Genomic DNA, 24,215 nt, shown 5'->3' with positions numbered 1-24,215 from the left:
CCGCATACCGCAAAAAGAAAAAAAAAAGAAAAAAAAAAAGGAACATTCTCAGGTATTTTTGGCTTTGAAATAGGCTGTTTTCATACTGTTCTTTATACATTCAATGAATGCATCTCTAATATTTCTGTTTTTAAAAGTAAAATAATGTAAATCAATGTATAAATGAAACAGATAAAAGTTCACAATAAAATTTAATTGTAAATGGCAAAACAAATAATGAAAATAAACATTGTTAGTTTGGGGGTTTTTTTCCCCAAGAAGAATTAGGAAAATAGACAAATCTTTTGGTTTTCTTTACTGGCTGATGCCGTCCGCTATGGGCTTCAGCTTTCCCCTGGGTATGTCTGTCCACCACCACTGGCCATCACCCCATCCACCTGTGGCTTTAGTGGAGTTCTTGCTCTGTTACAAAACAACACTATCACCACAAAAAAACCATACTCTGAGATTTCAATTTCAGCATTTTTTTAAAAAAACATTTACAACATTAAGCCAAGTTGTAAATGAAGCATCTTCGGGCTTCCCTGGTGGCGCAGTGGTTAAGAATCCACCTGCCAATGCAGGGTACACAGGTTCGAGCCCTGGTCCGGGAAGATCCCACATACCGCAGAGCAACTAAGCCCGTGCACTACAGCTACTGAGCCTGCGCTCTAGAGCTTGCACGCCACAACTACTGAAGCCTACACACCTAGAGCCCGTGCTCCGCAACAAGAGAAGCCACCGCAATGAGAAGCCTGCGCGCCACAACAAAGAGGAGCCCCCGCTCGCCGCAACTAGAGAAAGCCCACACGCAGCAACGAAGACCCAACGCAGCCCAAAATAAATAAATAAATAAAGCATCTTAATCAATGATCCTTATGAGATACGTCAATCCAATCCTTTTTAACCTAAAAGTGTTCCTTCCAAACTAAGATTGTGTTATACCTACCTCGTCATACTTAGAATACACAACAAAAGAAACACAGAGTAAAAGCAGCGATGTAAAAGAAAGCAGAAATTACATTTTTAAAACATCAGTAAAATAGGGCTTCCCTGGTGGCTCAGTGGTTGAGAGTCCGCCTGCCGATGCAGGGGACACGGGTTCGTGCCCCAGTCCGGGAAGATCCCACATGCCACGGAGGGGCTGGGCCCATGAGCCATGGCCGCTGAGCCTGCGTGTCTAGAGCCTGTGCTCTGCAACGGGAAAGGCCACGGCAGTGAGAGGGCCACGTACCGCAGGAAAAAAAAAAAACAACAGAAAACTCGGAAAATGGCTTTCTCTATTTTGTCATCCGTAACAGTACTTCTCACACAGACACGAAATTATTTTTTTGGTCCACAGATGACTCCAGCAAGATAGCAAAGACCAATCTGTCTCACTTCACTTCCACTTTTCAGCATCCCAACAGGATCAGAGTTTCATCTGTGGCATTTTTAATGCCCCAGGGTGTGATGCTCAAATGGCAGAACAGACACAAAGATACCTAGAAAGTCTTTTTATGCTTTACAAACGCTAAACAATCACTCAGCACACTGGAGCCATGCACGCCGTGGGCCAGCCGGGGTGCTGCGCTAGCCTTCACCACACGGCAACGCCACGAGCACCTGCCCAGCCTTCACCACACGGCAACGCCACGAGCACCTGCCCAGCCTTCACCACACGGCAACGCCACGAGCACCTGCCCAGCCTTCACCACACGGCAACGCCACGAGCACCTGCCCAGCCTTCACCACACGGCAACGCCACGAGCACCTGCCCAGCCTTCACCACACGGCAACGCCACGAGCACCTGCCCAGCCTTCACCACACGGCAACGCCACGAGCACCTGCCCAGCCTTCACCACACGGCAACGCCACGAGCACCTGCCCAGCCTTCACCACACGGCAACGCCACGAGCACCTGCCCCAGCCTTCACCACACGGCAACGCCACGAGCACCTGCCCAGCCTTCACCACACGGCAACGCCACGAGCACCTGCCCAGCCTTCACCACACGGCAACGCCACGAGCACCTGCCCAGCCTTCACCACACGGCAACGCCACGAGCACCTGCCCCAGCCTTCACCACACGGCAACGCCACGAGCACCTGCCCAGCCTTCACCACACGGCAACGCCACGAGCACCTGCCCAGCCTTCACCACACGGCAACGCCACGAGCACCTGCCCAGCCTTCACCACACGGCAACGCCACGAGCACCTGCCCAGCCTTCACCACACGGCAACGCCACGAGCACCTGCCCAGCCTTCACCACACGGCAACGCCACGAGCACCTGCCCAGCCTTCACCACACGGCAACTCCACGAGCACCTGCCCAGCCTTCACCACACGGCAACGCCACGAGCACCTGCCCAGCCTTCACCACACGGCAACGCCACGAGCACCTGCCCAGCCTTCACCACACGGCAACGTCATGAGCACCGACCGGGCGGCTGCTTCCCCTTTGCTCATGTCCTCGGGGCAGATGCCGCTCTCTCTCCTCCCCGACAAAGGGTCAGTTACTTCTCCTGTCTCCAGGAAAACGGAAGGTCCTTAAATAGGAAGAAAGCCTGAAAACTGGCCCAGGAGAGCATGGAGGAAAGACACTGGGGCTCCCTCTGGCCCTCACTCTCTGGGTCTAAACGTGGAAGAGCTGAGTTTTCTACATTGCAGGCATATATGCTACTAACCACTGGTTGTATAAACTAGGGTATCAAGTTCCATTCTCTTTATTCTCCTTTGTGATCCCCGCCCCCTTTTAAAAAGCTGTTCTTCTGTTCTCCTGTGAGGCAGACTGTGAAAGGGGAGCACCGTTCCTCCCCACCCCAGGCGGCAGGACAGTGGTGGGACCAGTGACAGATTCCTTTTGTGCCCAACGCGACGTCAACAAGTAAACCAAACACGTAAAGCAGATGCCAGGAGAGCTGCTCAGGCACCAGGCTGCTGCTCCGGCTCCTGGCCTCCCCCACTGCCCGTGTACGAACCCTGACTCTGAACAGCCTCTGAGCTTCAGGGAACACTTTGAAAACCTCTGGGGAAGGTTGACCTCTGGACTAGAATACAGTTTAGTAATTTAGCAGCCATGTTTTACATGGCAAGCGTTTATATTTTAAGAAACAGGACAGGGGAATTCCCTGGTGGTCCAGTGGTTAGGACTCCACGCTTCCACTGCAGCGGACATGGTTTCAATCCCTGGTCAGGGAACTAAAATCCCACATGCCATGCGGCCAAAAAAAAGGAAGCAGGACAAACAGGTCAAAATTAAAAACACGCTATATTAAAGGAAATTATGTTAAGGTAGAAATAAAAATATTACTCAAATTCAGAATAATCACAGGTAACAGTAATCTAGAAAGGAGTTTCACGGTATTATCGCTTTGACCAGTTAACATTAACTTCCATCTAAACATTTTTTTTAACTTACTTGATTAAAGTCCTTTTGTCTCAGGTACATAATTGCTTTGTTTATTTCCAGATCATTTGCCAGCTCTACATACTGAGAAGCTTTCACAACTTCAACACACCTATAAAGTAAAGCGTAAAAACGGTTATTTTATTTAGTTTTAATGTATCTAGGTTTTCTTAACTGTGACTTTTCAGAAGTGTTTAAAAGTGCCCCTAGTGTTCTGGAGGACTGAGCACCTGACTCCTTCCAACACAGGCATTAAGTTACAGAGCTCTTCAGTTCCAAACCCGTTTTCTCAGCCAATTTTTCATTAGCCTCTTGCCGCGTCTAATTATTTATGGTATTTTAAATAAAATTCTCATCTTAAAATTAATAAAACTTCAGTTTGTAACAGGTAAAACTGTTTCTTATATTTTTTCATCTTAAATGCTCTGATGGTGAGAAAAATTCTACAGAACTTGAGAATATATTTAATTTTTTGTGTACAAACTTGAACAGACTTTCACGGATCCATTGCCCAGGGCACACAGAACGTCTACTGTTAACTAAACATCAGGCAACGTGCCAATTCCTGTAAGCATGAACACATTTAGTCCTCACCACAGCCCTGAAAGACTGGCATTATCTCATGTCATAGATACAAAAATAGATCGCACAAGTAGAAAACTGCCAAGTAAGAACTTGAGCCCAATTTCTATTGCTACCAAAACCCACTGCACCAAGACTAATGTTTTTCAAATTGAGGATCATGACCTTTCAAATAACAGAAGAGAAAAGATATCAAAGGGCTTTGTGCATAACAAGGGCAAGGGGGGTGCTTCATCGTTTTCTCACTGAGGGTCTGGGGTTCAAAAATGTTTCAAAGCCACTGGCTTAGACCAATAATTTAAAAATACTGGGACTTCCCTGGCGGTCCACTGGTTAAGACTCTATGCTCCCAATTCAGGGGGCCCGAGTTCAATCCTCGGTCAGGGAACTAAATCCCACATGCTGCAACTAATACCCAGCACAGCCAAATAAATAAATACATAATTAAAAAAATAAAATTATTAAAGCAGAAGATCCCTTTCTTCAAGCAGAACATTTTTTGAACCCTGATTTATAAAACAGCCCTCTGCTTGGAGTGGTGAGAGAGGATGTGAAACCCAGCCTGTCAGGCCCCCCTGGAGGACCCTCTCAGCAAAGCAGTGTGCAGGGCTCCCCAAAATAACGGGGAAACCCTCTATTCCACAACGCACGCAGCAGATGGTCACCGAATGTCTACAACGTGTGAGACGTTACGTCTGGTACAGGGCTACCAGGACGCACAAAATACAGCTCTTGCCCTCGAGGGGAAGCAGACCTGTAAACTGAGTTAGGTGTAAGAACCGCGGTGAAGAAATACAGGAATGGAGGGGTGGAGACACTAGGAAAGGTATTCCAGACATGTCTGAGCTCGGTTTAAGGGACAAGGATGAATCGATTTGACAAAAGGGGAAGGGTGTTCCAGGAAGAGGGGCTCACAAACCCAAAGATGTGGAAGATCAGAAAAGTGGGAAATATTTAAGACGCTGACTCATTCCCTGAGCTGCCATCAACAAATCAAGTGGCTCAAAGACAGAAGCATGATACTCTTCCCCTCCTGTTCCCAAACAGGATTCTGCAAAGGGATTAAGCCCCACAGAAAATTACTGGAGTCACTTTTTTTCTCAATTTTTTAAGGATGGAACAAAGCTCCCACCATGCTAGACAGACAGGATGCCTTAGAACCTTTGGGCTAATTATCCAGAAGAATCTATACAAGAAGGGCTGCCAACATCTTGGCCCTTGAGACACTCTTCTCTCTACTTACAACATCCTCCCTCCTTTCCCCCACTTTTATTCCTACTAATCCTTCAAGCCTCAGCCCAAATGTCACTTAATCTGGGGAGCCTTCCATGACACCATGACAACAATCTACATTAGCATTAGCAACTGAGACTAAGAAATCACACAGCACACAATAAAGCATAACTTGTTACGTTAGTATAACAGCAGTTACAATGTTTTGTGATTGCTAATATAATTATCTGTCTACTTAGCTAATCAAGGAGATCTTAGGTGACAACCAACATTAGCTAAACTGTAAATTTCTCGAAGGCAGATACTTTTTATCCTAAACTTCCAACTGGCCTGCAGTAAACAATAAATATTTATTTTTGTTGTATACAACAGTGTAAATCAACTATAATTCAATAAAATTCTTTTAAAAAGAAATAATAGCTGAGAACTTCCCAAATCTGGGGAGAGATGTGGACATCCAAGTTCATGAAACTAAGAGACAACCCCAAAAGTTCAACTCAAAACAATTTTCTCTATGATACATTGTAATAAAACTATCTAAAATCAAAGACAAAGAGAGAATTTTTAAATCAGCAAAAGAATCTGCCTGACAATGCAGGCCCTGGTCCTGGAAGATCCTACATGCCATGGAGCAACTAAGCCTGTGAGCCACAACTACTGAGTCTGTGCTCTAGAACCTGCGAGCCACAACTACTGAAGCCTGTGAGCCTAGAGCACGTGTTCCACAACAAAGAGAAGCCACCGCAATGAGAAGCCCACGCAGCATAACGAAGAGTAGCCCCTACTTGCCGCAACTAGAGAAAGCCCACGTGCAGCAACAAAGACCCAATGCAGCCAAAACTAAAATAAATAAAATTTTAAAAAGTCTAATATGACAAAAGTAATTAGTTTTGATAAGTTAAAATGTTAAATTAGTGGAAAATTTCACTCAGACTGGTTGGCATTTTATAAATACTTAAAATTTCACTTACATACCAACTACCAGATTGCAAAGACACAACTATAATCATCTTCTTAAAAAGCTAAAAACATTAGAAAATTAAAAGTATATGATTTAGTAAACATTAAGAGAATTCAAGTTAGATTTAGTAACAGTAAAACAACATTTACTATTCAGTATAATTAAAGATGAACAGAGTTCATTTACTGTGAGATGTTTGTCTCCCAAATCAAGGAGATCTTAGGTTACAACCAACATTTGGTGTTCACAGAAAGGGATACAGTGATTTGTTGTGCTATACATTGATCAAAACATATGTGGAGTACATGTACAGATACAGGGACATTTTAAGGAACTTGTTTATAAACTAGGCGAGCAACTAGTCAGGTAGAAAACCAGCCGTTTTAGAAAAACACACCGTATCTGAAATGGATGGAAAAACTGGAACTGTTTATCTGAAAAGAGAAAAAACTTTGAAGAAAGCCCTTACCTCACTATCAGCAATAACTGGCAAAACCTCTGCTTCAAAACAGTAGCAGGCATGCACTATTTCCCATTCCTACCCCCATGAGAAATACAATTTCTGGAAGGATGAAAAGAGTGCTGGCTTATGAAGCAGAGAAAAGGAGGCTACATAAGAAAGTGCCACGGAGGAGGGTGCTTCCTGCTCCAGGTGAGGCTGGGGATCCAGGGACGGGGAGTGAAGTGCTGAGCTGGGCAGCGGGAACCACTGACCGCCATCTCCAGACAGTGGACAGGGGAGCCTGCAGACCTCCCCTCATACTCAACAATGACAAAGGACAGCCAGAGAAAAAGAACGTGCTCTTGGAAATGTAAAATAGAACAATTAAATGGAATAGTTGAATGAGAAATTCAAAGAAGTCTCCCAGAAAGCAAAGCAGAAGCAGAGCTGGAAAATATAAGAAAGGTCAGTGACAAGGAAGTCCAAATCCAATTGACAGAAATTTATAACTGGAAAAGGAAGTAAATTAGCAGAGAAATAATATAATATTTTCTCAAATTAAAGGAAACAGACTGCAAATTGAGGGGTCTATTGAGTGCTTAAGAGGAAAATAGAAAAAAAAAAAGACAAGTTTAAACACATTATGAAATTTCAGAACAAAGCTACAGAGAAAATTACAAAAATTACCAGAAAGAAACTGCAGGTCATCTACAATTAGCAAGGATGAGACTAGCATTAGAATTCTAATCAGCAACAGTGCTAGTTAACAGTGAAGAAATGCTTTTTGAGTTCTAAGAGAAAACAAGTTACAACTTAGGGTATTACACCTGATCAAATAAATGATCAATCAAGAATGAGGACAGAATTAGACACTTACAGACATGCACAGACAGATCTTAGGGGGCTAATTCAGGAAGAAATCAAGGAAAAAATAAAGATGATGTTCAAAAAGAAGGAGGATTCGGGCTTCCCTGGTGGTGCAGTGGTTGAGAATCCACCTGCCGATGTGGGGGACGCGGGTTTGTGCCCCGGTCCGGGAAGATCCCACATGCCGTGGAGCGGCTGGGCCTGTGAGCCATGGCCGCTGAGCCTGCGCGTCCGGAGCCTGTGCTCCGCAATGGGAGAGGCCACAACAGTGAGAGGCCCACGTACCGCAAAAAAAAAAAAAGAAAGAGGATCCAACCTGGGAAAGAAATGAAGGTAAACCCCAAGATGACATTCAACACCAGGCTAAGGGAACCAACAGCTTACAGAGACTGGGACAGGGAGAGTTCCAAGAGGGAGGACTCCAAATAACCTAAGAGAAGCAAAGAGTGCAAGAGAAGACAGAGAGGTAACTGGAGACACCGGAAAAACAAACGTCATGGGCCAAATATGAAGCCTCCAGAACAAACTAAACCAGGGAGACAATGGATTCCACGGCGAGAATCTGAATCGTAATGAGTATATGGTAAAGAAAGCATACTTTGCTTCCACCAAGAAGAAACATGAAAAGTAATTAGAAAATGGGAGCTGTAACTCTTCTGTACTTACTTGGTTTTCTAACCACGTACATGTACCTTGGACTTTAAAAATTCTGGTAGGGTACCACGCAGAAGAGGTCACAGACTCACTCTACATTGGTTCAAAAGATCATAGAAAAGAGTTTCATGAAGGGCAACTATAGATTCAATACAGCGAAGAATTTTCTAACCCTTAGAGATGTTCAGAAATAAAGCAAATGATTTGAACACCATAAGAATCCAAGCAGGGGCTTCCCTGGTGGTGCAGTGGTTGAGAGTCCGCCTGCCGATGCAGGGGATACGGGTTCGTGCCCCGGTCCGGGAAGATCCCACATGCCGCGGAGCTGCTGGGCCCGTGAGCCATGGCCGCTGAGCCTGCGCATCCGGAGCCTGTGTTCCGCAACGGGAGAGGCCAAAGCAGTGAGAGGCCCGCGTACCGCAAAAAAAAAAAAAAAAAGAATCCAAGCAGAGGATAAATGGCACCTACATGGGATGCTCTCAAGAGGATTCTCGCACCAGGTGGAAGAAACAAATTCAACTACTCATCCAAAAAATGACCTAAGATTTTTCCAGCTCTAAAAACCCTTCTCTCCTATCTGGGAAATATATCCATAGACAACAGCCTTTTTAGGTGTGAAAGGTATTACTCAGGATAAAAAGTTCAGTAGTACTGACAAATTTAAGGTAGAAAAAGGACATACTGAGAAAAGATAAAGTAAAAAGGAAGAGGGCACAGGCTGGAATTTATACAATGAAAGCAATTACGTACCCACATATCAAATGTAGCACACTTGCCTTAGTACTAATTTACAAAATGACATGAACAATAAGAAAAATATGTTAGAACTTTTAGAGTGGCCTATACTAATCTTACCATATAACAGTATTTGCTTGATAAGTAGAAATCAATATTTGCCAATTATTTATTTACTTTTCTAATAACAAAATTTTAAATCAATAAAAGTATAAACTAGAAAACATCATGTCCATCCAGTTTTACTGAATTTCTCTCTTACCAATCATAACCTACAGCAAAAGATGTTTCAATTACAGGAGCAATGAGTTTTGCAGCTGTCATGATGTATTTTTCTGCCATGGCCTTCCTATAATCAAACAAACAAAAAAGATTTAGAAATATGGTATAAAAAGAGTTTCGATTTATTTCTTAAAATGTAAGTGTAAACACTGTCTGGGCAGCTATGCTAGCAATCTGTTTACAAATCAGGTTGAAAACCGCGACTGGGAAATGCGATCAGCAAGCCATGACTGCCCTTGGGGTCAGCAGTTCTTGGTCTGTGATGCATTCTGAGGAAAGAAGGAAAGAAAGAAAGGGGGGGAAGGGAGGGAGAAAGAAGGAAGGAGAGCGAGATACACAGGACTCGGCAGCTGAAGCTGCATAACCTGCACTGTCTGTGGAAATGAAAGGGTAAAAACTGCCACTACAGAAACTGTGCTAAATACTCAAACTGAACTACTACACGTCTCTATAGATTTGCCTAATCTTCACCTTTCATTTTATAAATGGAATCGTAGAATATGTGGTCTTTTGTGACTGCCTTCTTTCACTTTATCATAACGTCCTCAAGGTTCATGTGTACTGTAGCATATGTCAGTATTTCATTCATTTTATGGCTACATAATATTCCATTGCATGGATGGATCATATATTTTTTACCCATTCATCAGTTGTGGACATTTGGGTTGTTTCCACTTTCTGGATACGAATAATGCTGCTATGAATATTCCTGTATAACTTATTGTTATTATGTGGATGTATGCTCTAATTTCTTTTGGGTATGTATCTAGGAGACAAATTGCTGGGTCATACGTTGTCTATGAAGAACTTCCAGACTTTTCCAGAGTGGCTGTACCAGTTTACATTCCCACCATCAGCATACAAGGTTTCAACTTCTCCACATCCGCATCAACACTTGTTATTATCTATCTTTTTTATTCAATCACACTAGTGGGTGTGAAGTGCTATCTTACTGCAGTTTTGAGTTGCATGTCCCTAGTGAATACTGCATTTAAGCATCTTTTCATGTGCTTATTGCCATTTGAATATGTTTTGAAAAAATGTCTATTCATATCCTTTGTATATTTTTAATTAGGTTTTGGCCTTTTTATTATTGAGTTGGAAGAGTTCTTCTACCTACTGTAGAAGTAAGTCCCTTCTTGGATACATGGCTTGCAAATATTTTCTCCCATTCATTAGGTTGTTTTCACTTTTTTTTTTTTTTTTTTTTGCGGTACGCGGGCCTCTCACTGTTGCAGCCTCTCCCGTTGCGGAGCACAGACTCCAGACGTGCAGGCTCAGCAGCCATGGCTCATGGGCCTAGCCGCTCCGCGGCATGTGGGATCTTCCTGGACCGGGGCATGAACCCGTGTCCCCTGCATCGGCAGGCGGACTCTCAACCACTGCGCCACCAGGGAAGCCCTGTTTTCACATTCTTGATGGTGTACTTTGAAGAATGAAAGTCTTTAATTTTGATGAAGTCCAATTTACCTATTTTTTTCATACCTAAGAAACCACTGCCTAACACAGGTCAATAATATTTACTTCTATGTTTTTTTTCTAAGAATTTTGTAACTCTAGTTCTTACTTTTAGATCTATGATCCATTTTGAAGTAATTTTTCTGTATGGTGTGAGGGAGAAGTCCAACTTCATTCTTTTGCATGAGCATATTCAATTGTTCCAGCACCATTTGCTGAAAAGACTATCCTTTCCCCATGGAATTGTCCTGACAGTTTTATTGACTATAAACGTTAAGAGTTTATTTCTGGACTCTCAATTCCATCCCATTGACTCTTATGTATGTCTTTGTGCTTCTAACAAAGTATTATCACACTGTCTTAATTAGTGTGGCTTTGTAGCTTGAGTCCTCGAACTTTTCTATTCTTTTTCAACATTGTTTTGGCTATTCTGGATTTCTTACATTTCCATATGAATTTTAGGATCACCTTGTCACTTTCTGCAAAAACACTACTGGGATTTTGATAGGGATTACACTGAATCTGTAATCTGGGGAGCACTGCCATCTTAGCAATACTAAGTGCCTATCCATAAACATGTGATCTCTTTCCATTTATTTAGCATTTCTTCCAACGATGTTTTACAGTTCTCAGAGTACAAGTTTTGCATTTCATTTGTTAAATTTATTCCTAACAAATTATTTTTTATGCTACTGTAAATGTAATTGTTGATTTCATTTTCAGATAGCTCACTAGCAGCGTGTACCACCCCTCTATGGTATTTTCAGATAGCTCACTAGCACTGTGTACCACACTTCTATAGTATTCTGTTGATTCTTGCATGTTTATCTTTTACTCTGGAACCTTGCTGAACTCGTTTATCAGTGGCAAATTTTTTTAGTGCATTCCTTAGGATCTTCTATATACAAGATCATGTGATCTTCAAACAGAGATAAGTTTTACTGCTCTCCAATCTGGATAAGTAAGTCTTTTAGTTACTTTTCTTTCTGTCTTTCACCATTAAGTAGTATAATGGGAAACTGCGGGTTTCATAGATGTCCTTTATCAGATGGAGCAACCTCCTTGTTGAAGTTTATTTTGTTTGTTTAACAAAATCCAATATGGATTTTGGATTTTGTTCTCCCCCTATTTTTCCTTTTTTTTTTTTTTTTGGTTTACTGAGATGATCATGTGGCTTTTGTCCTTTGTTCTACTGATATCCTGTATCATATTAATTGAATTTTAGATGGTAAACCAATCTTGTAGTCTTGGGATAAATCCCAATTAGTCACGGTGCATAATTCTTTTCCTATTTTGTTAGTATTTTTGGTTTGCTAATATTTTCTTGAGAATTTTTAATCTATAGTCATAAGATATTTTTCTGTAGTTTTCTGTCTCTTCTGTTTTATTTTGGTATCAGGGTGATACTAGTTCATAAAATGAACTACTTTCTGGAAGAGACTGTATAGAAATGATGTTTATTCTTCTTTAAATATTTTCTAGAATTCTCTAGTAAAACCATATAGGTCTAGAGATTTGCCTTATAAATTCAATTTCCTTAACATTCAAAGGGTCAAAGGGCTATTCAAACGATCTATTTCATACTAAGTGAGTTGTGGTAGTTTGTATTTTTTAAGAAAGTGGTCCATTTTGTCTAAGTTTCAAATTTATGTGTACAGGGTTGTCTGTAGCATTTCCTTAATATCTTTCTGATGTCTGCAGGGTCTGTAGTGATAGCTACTCTTTTGTTCCTAATACTAGTAATTTGAGTCTTCTCTCTTTTACCTTCATCAGTCTTGTTAGAAGTTTGTTAACTTTACTGATCTATTGAAAGAATCAGCTGTTTCACTGATGTTCTGTATTGTTTCTCTCTTCAGTGCCAATGATTTCTGTTCTTTTCTTTATTATTTCTTTCCTTCTGTTTCTTTTGGGTTGATTTTGCTCTTCTTTTTCTAGGTTCTTTATATTTTAATTGAGGTATAGTTGATGTACATTATATATATATAAAATACATAATACCTGAAAAATATTAATATATATATATAAAATCCCTGAAACTTATATATATAAGTTTCAGGTGTACAACATAGTGATTCATAATTTTTAAAGGTTATATTCCATTTATAGTTACAAAATATTGGCTATATTCCCTGTGCTGTACAATACATCCTTACAGCTTAATTATTTTATACTTTTTCTAGGTTCTTAAGCTGGGAGCTTAGGTTATTAAGACTTTCCCATTGTCATTCTAATTGCTTTTCCCTTATGGGTTGTTTTCTCTGCCTCCTTACAAGACTTTGTGATTTTAGGGACTTCCCTTTTGGCCCAGGGTTTGAGACTCCACACTCCCAGCAGGGGGCCTGGGTTCAATCCCTGGTCAGGGAACTAGATCCCACATGCCGCAACTGAGAGTTCGCATGCCACAACTAAGGAGCCAGCGAGCCTCAAGGAAGATCGAAGATCCCGCATGCCACAACTAAGACCGGGCACAGTCAAATAAATAAAATAAATATTTTAAGAAAAAAAGACGTCGTGTTTTTAATTTTCAGAAGTTTAATCATGATATATCATGACATGGATTTTCTTGGGTTTATCCTCCTTGGGATTTCTTCAGCTCCTTGTACTGTGAGTGTATTTTCCTTGCCAAATTTAGGGAGTTATCAGCTATTATTTCTTTGGCCTAATCCATTTCACCTCTCCTTCCCAGACTTGATGACACAAATGCTGGTTCTTCTGTAATAGTCCTGGGGATCCCTGAGGCTCTGGTTATTTTGGTTTCTAGTCTGTTTCCTCTGTTTGTTCAGATTGGATAATTTCCGTTTTCTCTTCCAGTCACCAACCCTCTCCGGGCTCCCCTTCATTCTCCTGTTGGGTCCCTCCACTGAGCTTTTCATTTCAGCTGTTATATTCTCCAGTTCTAAAATTTCCATTGGGTTTTTCTTTATATCATTGCTTTGCTGAGACTCTATTTCTTTTCTGAGGCTATTTTGTCATTTGTTTTAAGTGTGTTCATAATTGCTTGTTGAAACATTTTTATCATGATTGCTTTAAAATTTGTCAGATAATTCTAACATCTCTGTCATCTCAGTGTTGGCATCTATGGACTATCTTTTTTCACTGTTTGAGATCTTCCTGGTTCTTGGTATGATGAGTGATTCTTGATCAAAACTTGGACATTCCCTGGTGGTCCAGTGGTTAGGATTCCAGGCTTTCACTGCCGTGGTCCAGGTTCAATCCCTGATCAGGGAATTGAGACCCCCCGCAAGCCACAGCACAGCCAAAAAAAAAGAAAAAGAAAAAGAAACTTGGACATTTTTACATTATAAGACTGAATTTTAGAAGATGTGGTATATATACATAATGGAATATTACTCAGCCATAAAAAAAGAATGAAATAATGCCATTTGCAGCAACATGGGTGGACCCAGAGATGATCATACTAAGTGAAGTAAGTCAGACAAAGACAAATATCATATGATATTGCTTCTACATGGAATCTAAAAAAATTGATATAAATGAACTTACTTACAAAACAGAAACAGACTCACAGGCATAGAAAATAAACTTACGGTTACCAAAGGGGAAGGGGGGGTGATAAACTAGGAGTTTGGAATTAAAATATACACACTACTAAATATAAAATAGATAACCAGGACTTCCCTGGTGGTGCACCGGTTAAGAATCCACCTGCCAATGCAGGGAACACCAGTTCAATCCCCGGTCCAGGAAGATCCCACACGCTGTGGAGCAACTAAGCCCATGCGCCACAACTACTGAGCCTGGGCTCTAGAGCCCGCGAGCCACAACTACTGAGCCTGCATGCCACAACTACTGAAGCCCACGTGCCTAGAGCCCGTGCTCCACAACAAGAGAAGCAATTGCAATAATAAGCCCGCACACCAACAAAAACCTACTGCATAGCACAGAGAACTATACTCAGTATCTTGTAATAACCTATGGAAAAGAATCTAAAATAAATATATATATACAGTGAATCAACTACATTTCAATAAAAAAGTAAAAATAAAATAATGTTCATTCAGGCTCTTCAATACTACTTTCACCCTGATTCTGAGGATTTGGGCAAGTGATGTATTTTGTTATTTATGTTTGGCTGCGTTGGGTCTTCGTTGCTGCACGTGCGCGTGGGCTTTCTCTAGCTGTGGCAAGTGGGGGCTACTCTTTGTTGTGGTGCGCAGGCTTCTCATTGTGGTGGCTTCTCTTGTTGCGGAGCACAGCCTCCAGACGCACGAGCTTCAGTAGCTGTGGTACACATGGGCTCAGTAATTGTGGCTCGCGTGCTCTAGAGTGCAGGCTCAGTAGTTGTGGAGCACGGGCTTAGTTGCTCCGCGGCATGTGGGATCTTCCCAGACCAGAGCTCGAACCCGTGTCCCCTGCACTGGCAGGTGGATTCTTAACCGCTGCACCACCAGGGAAGCCCCAAGTGATGTACTTTAAAGAGCTGAATGCTTTTGTATTTTATTGTGAAAAAAAGAAGTGACGTAGAAAAAAAAAGACTGAATTTTATTTAAATCTTCTGTTTTAGCTGTCTTTCCCGACACCACCGCATCACATGCCAGATAAGGGGAGAAGCCCGTATTTCCCGCACAGCCTGCTCTGACACCTATGTGGGAGGAGGTCCTTGCTTCTGCTGGGTGGGACGGGAGTCCCTGCATCACCCGTGGTCTTGTTACGGCTGAGTGATGACCGAGGCACTGATTCCCCATTGCCCCTGTGACACCACGCAGGAGGGAGGGTCAAGAGCGCCCTCTTACTGCTGGGTGGGGTGGAGCTCCAGGCTCCCCACATGCTGTCCACTACACCACAGAGTCAGAGTGGTGGGGCTCCATAAGGGCCTTGGGGATTAAAGTCCTGCTCCCTACTTGGTCTGCCGGGGTACTGAGTGTCTCCTTACAGCCTTGGGAGGGTGGAAGCCTAGGCACCCACTTGGCTGTTGCTGGCATGTGTGGGGATGGGACCACAACTTTTTTCTGTGGCATTTGTCTGGAAGTTTTCTGTCTTGCTAGCCTACCCCTCACCTTGTCCTCTGGCTTTTCTTAGAGCCTTTTTAAAAAATACAGCCCCTGGCTTTCTGACTGCTAGCTTCTTCAGCTCCAAGTCTGAGCAGTGTGAGGGGAATCACTGCCATGCTGTTCCTCAAGCCCCCAGGTCCCCTGATGATTTGCCCTCTTGTCTATACCTTTCTTCTCATTTTGTTGTACATACAATTTCCGGGGTTTTTATGTGTACTTAGCGGGAAGAACATGGAAAAGTACATCTACTCCATCTTCCCAGAAGTGTAAGTTTAATTTTTACTGTTAAACTAAATCCTAAAGATTAAGGGCCCTCCATCCACACAATGGAATATTATTCAGCCTTAAAAAAGGAAGGAAATCCTGTCACCGGCTACACCATGGATGAAAAGTGAGTCACAAACAGACAGTACCGTGATTCCACTTCCATGAGGTCCCTAGAGCAGGTCACATTCATAGACAGAAAGCGGAGTGGTGGCTGCCAGGGGCTGGGGGAGGGGGATGGGAGTTGTTCAGTGGGTACAGAGCTGCAGTTTGGAAGATAAAAAAAGTTCTGGAGACTGGCTACAAATCGATGTGAATGCACCTACCACTACCGTTGAAATGAAGAATTACATATCTTGGTTAAGATAAATTTTATGTTATGTGTATTTTATCACAATTAAAAAAAACAAAGAGCCCTCTGTAATGTGATATAACTTCTAAGATACCTGTTGCATATTCAATAAATATTAGAAGGTGCAAGCCATACTTGACAGAGACTAGGTACCATATCGGAGAAAGGAAGAAATGAAATAAATAAAAAGAATTTTGTCTTTGGGAGTTGAAATTTAATTGGGGGGCATGATAAAAATACACAGAAACATAAATTTTTGAACAAAGGTAATATGAACAAAGTTCTAATATTGCACCAGAGGCAGAGGGAAAGCAAATTACAGAGAAATAGTAAGAGTAACTGAGTAATAATAATTGGGATTAGCAGAGGACTGAGATTATATTGAAGGAGAAGAAAGAATCCAGTAGAGTACAGAAGTGGTGAAACGACAGCCCTATTCGAGAGATATACTGAACACAAGTGTTGAAAGAAATCATCAGAATGCATAGTCAACTCTCTTACAGAAGTGAAGACTACATTAGTAAGTTTTTATCATGAAGTGCCCAAAACATTACCTTTCACGTTCCATTTGCCTTAGATGATCATTTTTTATAGCTTCAATCACTAAATTAGTATGTGGGTCATCCTGGGGGGGAAAAATGAGTGATTCAGAAGTAAGAATCAAGAACTAGATTTTTTTTTTTTTTTTTTTTTTTTTTTTGCGGTACGCGGGCCTCTCACTGCTGTGGCCTCTCCCGTTGCGGAGCACAGGCTCTGGACACGCAGGCTCAGCGGCCATGGCTCACGGGCCCAGCCGCTCCGCGGCATGTGGTATCTTCCCAGACCGGGGCACGAACCCGTGTCCCCTGCATCAGCAGGCGGACTCTCAACCACTGCACCACCAGGGAAGCCCAAGAACTAGATTTCTAATCAACCTCACCACTAGGCTAGCTGTATAAAATGGAGAATATATTAATCTTTCTAAACTATTTTCCCTTATGTAAAGTAAACTTTTTCTTCTTACTTCTGATTACCTATCACATTCTCCACTGAACTAACATAAGATTCTAGCAGCTGATACAAGGTCAGGCTGGAAAGAATAGGGCCAAGTACACAGAAGCTGTGGTTGTTAGTACAAATGTGTGATATTATAAATTCTTAACTCAAATATAAATGCTTTAATGATCATCAATTACTTAGTATGATCCATATTGCTACTTCCTATTGAAAACATAGATGATTTCTTTCACAACATATATGACTTTTTCTCAATATGAAAGTTATATATAATAGCATCTACCCAGCACTTACTATGTTCCAGGTACTATTTTAAGCATTTCACATGCATTACCTCATTTAATCCTTACAACCCTATACGGTTATAATTAGTGCTATTTTAAATACAGAGGAACAAGGAGAGTTAAATACTGAGTAGTGGGGCCAGCCACTATGCTGTGACACCCTTACACCCGATCAGGAAGACCTATTAGGTTCAATTTATGAAACTGACATTACTATTCATTGTGATGTATCAACACAGGCAAGTGCACAGGGTATGACTCCATATAAAATAACATTAAAGAATGACAATTTTTCCTAAGATTCTCCTTTTCGTTTTTTGACTAAAATTGTGCAGTCTGTTTTAACCATAATCTCTAGCCCTATTTCAATAGCCCTGGTGTCAACCTAATTTAAATAACAAATGAAAATGATAAAACACATTAATACAGGGCTGGGAGAAACCTGAAATGTCATCCACTCCAACTCTCTCATTTCTGGAGACAGAGAAGCACAGGTAATCAGGAGCTGGCTACATAAGTCTTCTTCATACTCACATTTGGTGAAATGTATTTACCATCTTCTTCAGTTTCTAATGGAACAGCGATCAGTTTTTGGAATGCCTTCTTCATTTTTTCTCGATCTCCAACAGCAAAGTAACTAAGAATCAGGTTGAAGCCTGCCTTCAGGTTTGGTGCCACACTCATTATGTGCTCAAATGAATTGATGGCATCTGAATACTGCCCAGTTTTAATAAATGTAACTCCAATATTCTGCATAATTTTAATCCTAGAGAAAAATAAACGTGGATTCGCTTTAGAGGTCTGAACTCCCTAGTATGGCTATCAAGACATTCCACAAATAATTTCCTTCTTTTCTTTCCCACTTTACTTCTTTTTTGTTTTGTTTTGTTAAAGCTATATTGAGGTTTACTTTACACATCATAAAATTCACTTATTTTAAGTGTATGATTCAATAATTATTGCTATATTAACACAGTTGTGGAACCATAACCACATTCTTACTTTGTCATTTTCATCACCCCAAAAAGAGAACCTGTGCCCATCTGCAGTCATTCCTCGATCTCACCTCTAGCCCCAGGCAAACGCTAATTTACATTCTGTCTCTCTGGATTTGCCTTTCTAGACATTGTATATAAATGGAGTTACAATATGTGATATTCTGTGTCTGGCTTCATTCAATTAGCATAATCTTTTTGAGGTTCCTCCATATTACAGCATGTAAGAGTACTTCATTCCTTCTTTACTGCTGAGTAGTATTCTATTGCATGGCTATACCACATTTTATTTTTCCTTGACTACTTGATGGACATTTGGATTGCTTCTACTTTTTGGCTATTATGAATAATGCTGCTATAAACATTCATGTACAATACTTTGTGATAATACATGTTTTCATTTCTCTTGGGTATATACCTAGGAATGGAATTGGTCATATGGTAAATTTGTGTTTAACGTTTTAAAAAAGCAACCTAATGATTTTACAAAGTGTCTGGGCCATTTTACATCCCCAACGTATGAGGATTCCAACTTCTCTACATCTTCCTCAACACTAATTATTGTCTATATTTGATTATAGCCATTCTAATGAATGTGATCCTACCTTATTTCTAACCACTCCTCAATATAACCCCGTTTCAACTAAATCCTTTTACTCCTAATTCTCTGATCAAATCACAGTATTTTCCAGACTCTTCTCACAGTGCTCCCTTTGTTGGGAATGTTACCCCTTCGCTTGTCTTCACTTTAGTAACCAACTCAAGTATACCTCCTTCGTTAAGCCTCTCTTGACCTTTCTTGTTCTCAATAATTATTCCTTCAACTTAATTACTATACTACCTCTTGATTATGGATTGTTAAGCACTTAACATATACTATATGATATTATTATCTTTTTCTAAAATGCTCAAATTCTTGGCCTCATATGGGTTAAAAGTACCTCAAGGGCATTGTGCTCTTAAGTTAGATATTTGCTGATGATAATGAGATATTATGCATAATTCGAAAACAAATTATTGCGAACAGTGGCATTTACAAAGAAATTAACTTTCACAGAGGCACTGTACTGTGCCTAGGAGAAATTATGACCAGTAAGTATCCTGGTACCCTCCTATGTTCCCATAGTTATAACCAGACCATAAGGTAATCTACTGTTTCTGCTCCTGAAATACGGTAAGAACAGGAAACATCCCAGCATCCTCCTCTTCCCCCTCTTCTAAGATTCAACAGTAACCCTTCCTCTCGCTCTTCCCTTCTCAAGCTGTAGTAAGAATGTAAGGAGGTCTTGGTTTCCAGTCTTGCATTCTGGAGTCTGGTGTGTTCTAAAGAACCGCTGTTTGATTTGGTGTTGGCAGTAAGTTGTGTTATGGCGCTAATTGCTTGCAGTGTTATTCCCTATATAGGCCCATGAGCTTAGTTTTATTCCAACTGATCACATATTATGCCTTCAACCTTTAACTTCCATCACACAAATGCGTGCAAGTAGTCACAAGGGGACAGACCAAAGCACTACAGCTACAACAAGAATCTAACACCTCTCATGTACAGATACCACAAAGCACTCAGCCCACTGGCAACGCGTCAAAAGAGTGACCTTGTTTCTGAAGAACGACACTTAAATTTTACAAACTTACCTCATTTCTTTATGGACGCTTGGAATTTGATCTAAGGCCATTCGGTAGAATTTAATGGCTTTGGAATAATTTCTTTGCTTTAAATAAATATTTCCCATATTCACTTTCAACCGTCCTAGTTAAAAAAAATTTAATGAATATATAATATCCTACTTTTTTCACTTTTTCTATGATATTTTAGATGACCTTAATTTATATTTTTTGAAGGTCTTCTCAACTTATGAAGCTTCAGACATTAACTAAAGTTCTCACTTTAAAACAGTTATACTATTTTCATGTATGTGCACACTAAACCTCTGCAAGGAATTAGAACTTAAGACAGATGGATTCCTGGAAACATGGCTAGAAAACAATAGAGTGACATTATAAAACTGGAGTTGTGTTCTTCTAAGAAAACGTGGGACTTAAAAAGTATTAGATAATTCAAAATTAGACCTTCTTTTGGACGTTATTCCAGCATCTCCCAGAGCTCCAATATGTACAGTTTATCCTTTTTTCCCCACGTTTTCTACAGTAAGCATTTATGAATTGATGAGAAAAAGTGTTTCTACAAACTTGAGACTCAGCTCAAATGCAACGTCCACTCAGAAAGCTTGTCTAATCTTTCCAACTCGTACTCGAATAATCCCACACATCTTCTCACCAGGACTTGGGGGATCTTAGGTAATAATTAGCTCTCCTTAATCCTGACCCTCCCTCCACTCTATAGGGCCCACCCCAGGACCCAGGATGAAGACGCCTGTAGCTCAGGAACAAAAAGAGTACACTTACCTGGTTTACACTATATGATGTAATAGTTTAATAAAATATTAAAGAAAATAATATTCTGATATATTTTAATAGTGAGACCAAAAAATTACACAATACAGATGTTAAATATAAACAAAGGTCTCTTGTGGATAATTATACAAGGGAAAGCATGTTCTGTAGGTTGCCATGGCTCCTTCTACTTGTGATACAGAATACTGTTTTCATTTACTGTTAGGCAATATATCTTATACCAACTGTATTTCTTCATTTGTATTTGTGTGAATTTTCATATCTTTAAGCAGGGCACCTCTATCATAAATATGAATTTGCTCAGAGCACAGATGATTTCATTATAAGAAAGCACAAAGTGAGGAAATTATAAATTAACAGTACAAAAGAACTATACTTATTGGAAAAACTGACTATACACACTTACCTGCATTACTAAACATCTTATTTTTCACTATAACTTGATAGGTGTTTAGTGCTTCAGGATACATTTCATTAGCTGAATACTGACTGGCCAAGTTGAAAAGAACCTAAGAAAAAAATATTGCAAACAGACACATAATGATCATTTTAGGCCCCTTTTGCCTATAATCTTTCTACAGATTAAAATACTATAACAAAGTTAGATACTTCTATCAAGATTCCCAACCCACAAGGCAATGAAGTACACAGAGAACACCTTGCATTCCAATATGAACCAGAACATTAAGACAGGTGGGAGCTTCCCTGGTGGCGCAGTGGTTAAGAATCTGCCTGCCAATGCAGGGGACACGGGTTCGAGCCCTGGTCCAGGAAGATCCCACATGCCACAGAGCAACTAAGCCCGTGCGCCACAACTACTGAGCCTGCGCTCTAGAGCCCGCGAGCCACAACTACTGAGCCCGTGTGCCACAACTACTGAAGCCTGCGTGCCTAGAGCCCATGCTCCGCAACAAGAGAAGCCACCACAATGAGAAGCCTGCGCACCGCAATGAAGGGTAGCCCCTGCTCACCGAAACTAGAGAAAGCCCGCGTGCAGCAACAAAGACCCAATGCAGCCAAAAATAAATAAATTAAATAAGTAAATTTATAAAAAAAAGACAGGTGGAGCTTTCCTCTAAATTTCACCTAATTTTCCATGTATTCTTTCTAATTAATGGATTTGCTATCTTTTAATCTCAGGAAGACCCACAAAGAACAAATGTGTATTATTACTATTCCTGGTAATAAAAGGAATAAGGAAGATAGTGGACCAAACTCTCTTTGTAAATATAAAGTAAACATCATGTGGAATGCCTTGAACCTTAATTTGTATAGTATTGCTGCTCTATATGCATATTTATAATTTAAATCATTAAGTTATAGTAAATTATGTTCCTAAAGGAAAAAAAATAATCATCACAAATTATTCCCAAATCTAAAGACTCCACGGAATTTTAAAATATTAGCTATAAATAGTAAACATAAAAATTCTTCTTATTCTAAGTTCTAATGTCCTTTTTTCCACTTATTTAGCGTATGAAGACTTTTCCTACTGAAAACACACCCTTTTAAACAGCAGTATAAATACCAAAGAAGTGTCTTTTCAGAATTGAATAAATTTTTCTAGAAATTAGCTGGTTTTTCCCCCCTACTCTCCTCACAGAACATTATCTTATTCACCTAGTTTGAAGTTCTCTAAAATCACAGACCAAAAAGTCCACATTAGAATCTCGTTATCGGGACCTCCCTGGTGGCGCAGTGGTTAAGAATCCTCCTGCCAGTGCATGGGTTCGAGCCCTGGTCCGGGAGGAGCCCACATGCCACGGAGCAACTAAGCCCGTGAGCCACAACTACTGAGCTTGAGCTCTAGAGCCCGCGAGCCACAACTACTGAAGCTTATGTGCCACAACTACTGAAGCCCGTGTGCCTAGAGCCCGTGCACCGCAACCAAGAGTAGCCCCCATTCGCGGCAACCAGAGAAAGCCCGTGCGCAGCAACAAAGACCCAATGCAGCCAAAAGTAAATAAATAAATAAATTAGAACCCCATTATCTCTCTAACTATGTTTGGTGACGGAGGTTAACTGGACTTATTGTGGTGATCATTTCATAATATATACAAATATCAAGTCATCATGTTGTATACCTGAAACTAACAGAACACCGTATCTCAATTATACCTCAAAACAAAACAAAACGAATCTCGTTAAAGTATCCACACTGAATAGAACCCAAATATTAGCAATCTTCACGAGTCCTTGGCTGGTAGGTTTACAAATATTTACTACATTATTAAAAATGACTAATTAACTAATTAAAGAAGATCACTGTACAGACCAAAGATAAGAGTGGTCCCATGAACTAAAGAGTATTATTAATCTAATTCTGGGCACCTTAAGTCCAATAAGGCTTAAGGAACAAGAGAAAACAAGAAACAAAGAAGAAAAAAGAGTTCTGGAATCTATTCTCACCAAGATAACTGTACTCAACAGGTACTTCATACTTACTGAGTAAGTTAAATCCAAATTGATGTTTTCTGGACTTGTAACTTGTTCTCGTTGTCTCACCAGGACTCTCTCTTTTCTTCCTGCATCTTTTGCCTTTTCTAAGGCCTGAAATCAAGTGTATACTGTGTAAACTCCTTTGAGCACTCACACAGAATTTGGTGCATTCGGGAAGTGTCTGCGGGAAGCAGGGGTGGCTGCCATTACCCCTGGGTTCCCTGATGCCCCACGTGCTCCTACCATAAACTCCCCTTCTATTGTTTAAACGGGAGCTCTTCCTCCCACATGGAAAGGCCGAGTGTCTTCTCTGGGAAAGAAGAGGAAGCATGGGGGTTAAGACCTGGAGCACACCTGCCCCACGTCGAGGTTCTCCATTACCTCACCTCCCACCCCCTTTCGGTCTGACCATGTCTATCTACTTCCTTTTTCCTCCCAACTCCTGAGTCTTTGGTGTTTTAATTCAATCTCATGAGGTAGGAATTTAGGTGGATTTGTTTGGTTTCTCAGATGCTCAAAATACAGACAAGTATTGGATCATGGATCATGGATAACTGCTACCCAATACGACAACAGATCCTTAGTTTCACTCAGATCTTACTCAGGATGCCAAGAACCTTTTATCGATTTCCACTGAGAGACTGACCACAGTCACATTAATTAAACATGGAATTTTTTTTTTTTAGAACTAGATAAAAAAGCACAGGTTCTGTGAGCAATAAAAGTAGCTTATACTGAATCTTTCTAATGGTATTCATTGATCTGATAACTAAGTCACAGAAATTATATTTATGTGCTATGATGACCAAAGTAATGTGAACAAAGCAAACTAAGAAAAGAGTCAATTTAAAAAAAAAGCAGCAGAGTTGGATTG

The 24,215-nt window shown here is 40.8% G+C and overlaps 1 protein-coding gene across 1 annotated transcript in view; it reads right to left on the bottom strand.

Moving 5' to 3' along the window:
* Positions 1–24,215, bottom strand: part of IFT88 (intraflagellar transport 88) — a 74,566-nt gene that overhangs the window by 31,210 nt on the left and 19,141 nt on the right. Inside the window, 7 exon segments of the mRNA XM_082602585.1 lie at positions 3,383–3,482; positions 9,107–9,193; positions 16,767–16,837; positions 18,027–18,258; positions 20,123–20,237; positions 21,309–21,411; positions 23,348–23,452. Of these exon segments, the coding sequence (XP_082458711.1) occupies positions 3,383–3,482; positions 9,107–9,193; positions 16,767–16,837; positions 18,027–18,258; positions 20,123–20,237; positions 21,309–21,411; positions 23,348–23,452 (813 nt within the window).

This window comes from Mesoplodon mirus (assembly GCF_964341445.2).
Source record: "Mesoplodon mirus genome assembly, chromosome: 17".
Lineage (NCBI taxonomy): Eukaryota > Metazoa > Chordata > Mammalia > Artiodactyla > Ziphiidae > Mesoplodon > Mesoplodon mirus.
The sequence above is the reverse complement of the archived record's forward strand: the minus strand, read 5'-3'. Positions and strand labels throughout refer to the sequence as shown.